This window comes from Perkinsus marinus, assembly GCF_000006405.1.
Source record: "Perkinsus marinus ATCC 50983 genomic scaffold scf_1104296942238, whole genome shotgun sequence".
Classification (NCBI taxonomy): Eukaryota; Perkinsozoa; order Perkinsida; family Perkinsidae; genus Perkinsus; species Perkinsus marinus.
In genome coordinates, this window is record NW_003212242.1 from 3,353 (window position 1) to 6,325 (window position 2,973).

Consider the following 2,973-nt stretch of genomic DNA (forward strand, 5'->3'; position numbering starts at 1 on the left):
GGACGTCGTGGAGTTTCGAATCGAATCGGTTTCGAATCGTGGAGTTTCCACACATATCTACTGAAATGATCAATTAGAAATATAGCGGAATGATAACGAGAATACCTATCTGGCCCCATCTCTGCCAAATCAATGCTAATTGTCTGCCATACTGATCGAGCTCCTTCATTTGAAGAACGACCGCCGTCAGTAGTGGAATAGTAAGGTCGACTAAGCGCCCGTTGGCATTTGTTGCAACTCTTGCTCAGGTCGTTGACCAGGTGTCGTGCATTAGGGTGATAGCAAGTACGAGTAATCAGCCATCTTAGATATCGAGCATTAAGACATCCAGCTTTATCATGATACTGGGAGACTACGTGCTCCGCGAAGCCCTTCCTTTCGGACGTACCCGCCAGAATGAAGTAGCAAAGCCGGTGAGCCTGAATGCCGTTCAGGCGGGCAGTGGTTACGCGCTTCAGCCATACACCATCATCCGCAACAAAGAAGTCGGCAAGCTCCCGAGCCAAGGCCGGGGAGCAGGACCATGGACATAAAGTAGGGTACCCCCAGTCTCACCAGGAGGGTTAGAACACTGTAGGATAAGTCGAGCTGACGGGGATTGCCACTGCATTTTGAGTAGTTTCTTCCGGGCGGGCTTACCAGGAGCAACACTCACTTCTGCTGGGGGCTCCCGACATCAGCATCCAATATTATTGCAACCCGCGTATCAACCTGATCAGATCTTGCCATGATCATCAGACTCACAGTCGTCGACTACAGCCTCCCGACCGTCAAGCAGGATTTCTTTTATGATTCGCCAGCGGACACCCAATCGCCTCAGAGCCTCGGCCTCCTCATTCTGGTCAGCGGCCACATGACTTAGTTGAGAGTAAACACCATACCGTCGTCTCCACGCGTCCCGTAACTCACAGACAGCATCGCAAAGGCGCGCCAAGGCAACCCGCTCGACCGACCGGCAAGTCAATCTAGATCCACCCTGGACCCAGCTCAAGACCGTCCAGGAATATGACATGATGCGGAGGCTAAGAGGACAAATAAACATCACGATTGACTCGACGAACAGATGGGCAGCTGATAAGCAGAAAGCCTCCCGACGATTCGACAAGGCTCCCACGCCTGCCTCTAAGCGTATGGACACCGGAACCTCCGTATGTTCTCCTCCAGTCGAGAAAGCCAAGTCAGCCTCAGCGTCAAGTCGAAACCCGAACTAAAAAGATCGTGCAACCCCATGAGCACGGCAACCCCGACAACCAGTCAGATGATGAAGAAGCTCCGAGGGAGGTGACTTCAAGCATTGACAAGGCCGATGCTGATCCGCTTACTCTGGACAGCATCTCACAAAAGCTTCCTGATAACGAGTCCGAGTACATCTGCGACAACCTCCCATCTAGGGCTCAAGCTGACGTTGCCTCCCCCTTGGTCTCCAAGGAACTCATCATGACAAGCATACTCGGCGTCCTCGACGACACCAGAGAGAGTAAAGAATGTGACGAGCTTGCTCATCCGTTGTCCGACAGAACCAACTTGATTTTCCTGAAGGCCGTCGGGTGCAACTGCGGCGCGCTTTACTCTCCAAAGAGAAAGGTGGAGGATACCTGAGCCGAGAGAATCTGGGAATGCAGAATTTTGGCCCAGATTCTGTGTCCAAGCTGCAGGCAAAGTACGGTATGGCTATACCCGATCAATACCGTCGACGGCCAAGTGCTGAGCAAAATCAAGGAGAATGAATTGCTACGTTTGGCGGAGTGTGACGAGCCCGGACCACTGTCCAAGAAGAAGAAACTCGTCATCGATCCCCTTGGCAAGTCCGTCAATCAGGACGAAGTGAGTCTCCCACGAGCTCTCTATCAATGCGAAGCTGCTCACGTGGGCGCTTGTATCACTCGATTTTGCCTATCTGCGCGAATGCTCGGGAAAATGTCTCCCGCAGACGGCCTCATGTACATGGCAAGACTGTTCAAGGTGGGCGAGACAACTTTAGTTTACAGTCTCAGCCAGCTTTTCTAATCGGTCCCGGAGCAAGAAAAGGAGGATTTCGACAAATTCAAGAAGAACATTCGAACATCGATTTGGTCCAGATGTGAAGGTTCCTGCCACGTTGGTGCCCCCTACCGCTTGCTCAACCGTCTATCGAGCTCTCCCTTTTATCACATTGCGGCCTCCGAGTTCGTAGCCAGCGCTGCATCAACTGAAAAACGAGGTATTCAGCAGGCTGAAGATGTTAATACTGGAAAAGCCGTCTCCGTGCGCACAGGTCAATCTCGTAAAATAACGTCGCATGCTCAGTGGGTTGAATGTTACATTCGCTGGTGTACCGGAATCTTTATGGTGTGTGGCAAAAAGTCGGGGGTAGACTCTCTTGCCATGCTCAAATACTTATTGAAGGTCATTCAGCTCGCTGAGAAACGAATTGTTCAAGCAGCTGCGATCTATGACCATAAATACCGTGGTTCCTTAATAGGATACTGCCAGCAAGGTCACTCGATTGCTGACGTTCTGGAGAAGGATTTAGACCCATCTACGTACATTTCTGCTTAGTTTGGTGGTTTGGCGGATACTGGTCAAGTCTCCGGTAACGACGAGAATAAAGAGTCGAAGAAAGACTCGAAGAGAAAACTCTTCGGAGTCAGAAAACTAGATTCGGGCCCTAAAGCCGAATCGGCAGTTAAGAGGGCCCCTTTATCACATTCCAGTCTTGTCTCTCAGTTTGTAAGTCACAGTTTAAATGCACTATCTGAATCGGTCGAGGATGATCTACAGAAACTTACGTCCGGTGCTGGTCTGGATTCCCCTAAATTCTGGGACCAGGTTGCTCCCATCAACGTTGATAAGGCTCACAAGCTTCTCAAAGTTCTTACATCTGCTATCTCTGATACTGGTCTCGACACGTTCCTCGTCGACATGTGTCTCATGTGTCCCGGAGGGTAAGAATCAATTCAATAAGTCGTTGATATGTCACGCAAAGCGCGTTAA

General features: G+C 50.6%; 2 protein-coding genes across 2 annotated transcripts; both read left to right on the forward strand.

Annotated features, from left to right (window-relative positions):
* Positions 1-1,164: 1,164 nt before the first annotated feature.
* Pmar_PMAR024996 (hypothetical protein) lies at positions 1,165-1,599 on the forward strand (the record flags this gene model as incomplete). Its single annotated transcript, XM_002781464.1, has 1 exon — positions 1,165-1,599. A coding segment is annotated over one exon (435 nt), but the record flags the coding sequence as incomplete, so codon positions are not given.
* A 17-nt stretch (positions 1,600-1,616) lies between these two features.
* Positions 1,617-2,928, forward strand: Pmar_PMAR024997 (hypothetical protein; the record flags this gene model as incomplete). Its single annotated transcript, XM_002781465.1, has 3 exons — positions 1,617-1,660; positions 1,710-1,824; positions 2,539-2,928. 3 exons carry the CDS (start codon positions 1,617-1,619, stop codon positions 2,926-2,928), a joined length of 549 nt encoding a protein of 182 aa, XP_002781511.1.
* Positions 2,929-2,973: the final 45 nt, after the last annotated feature.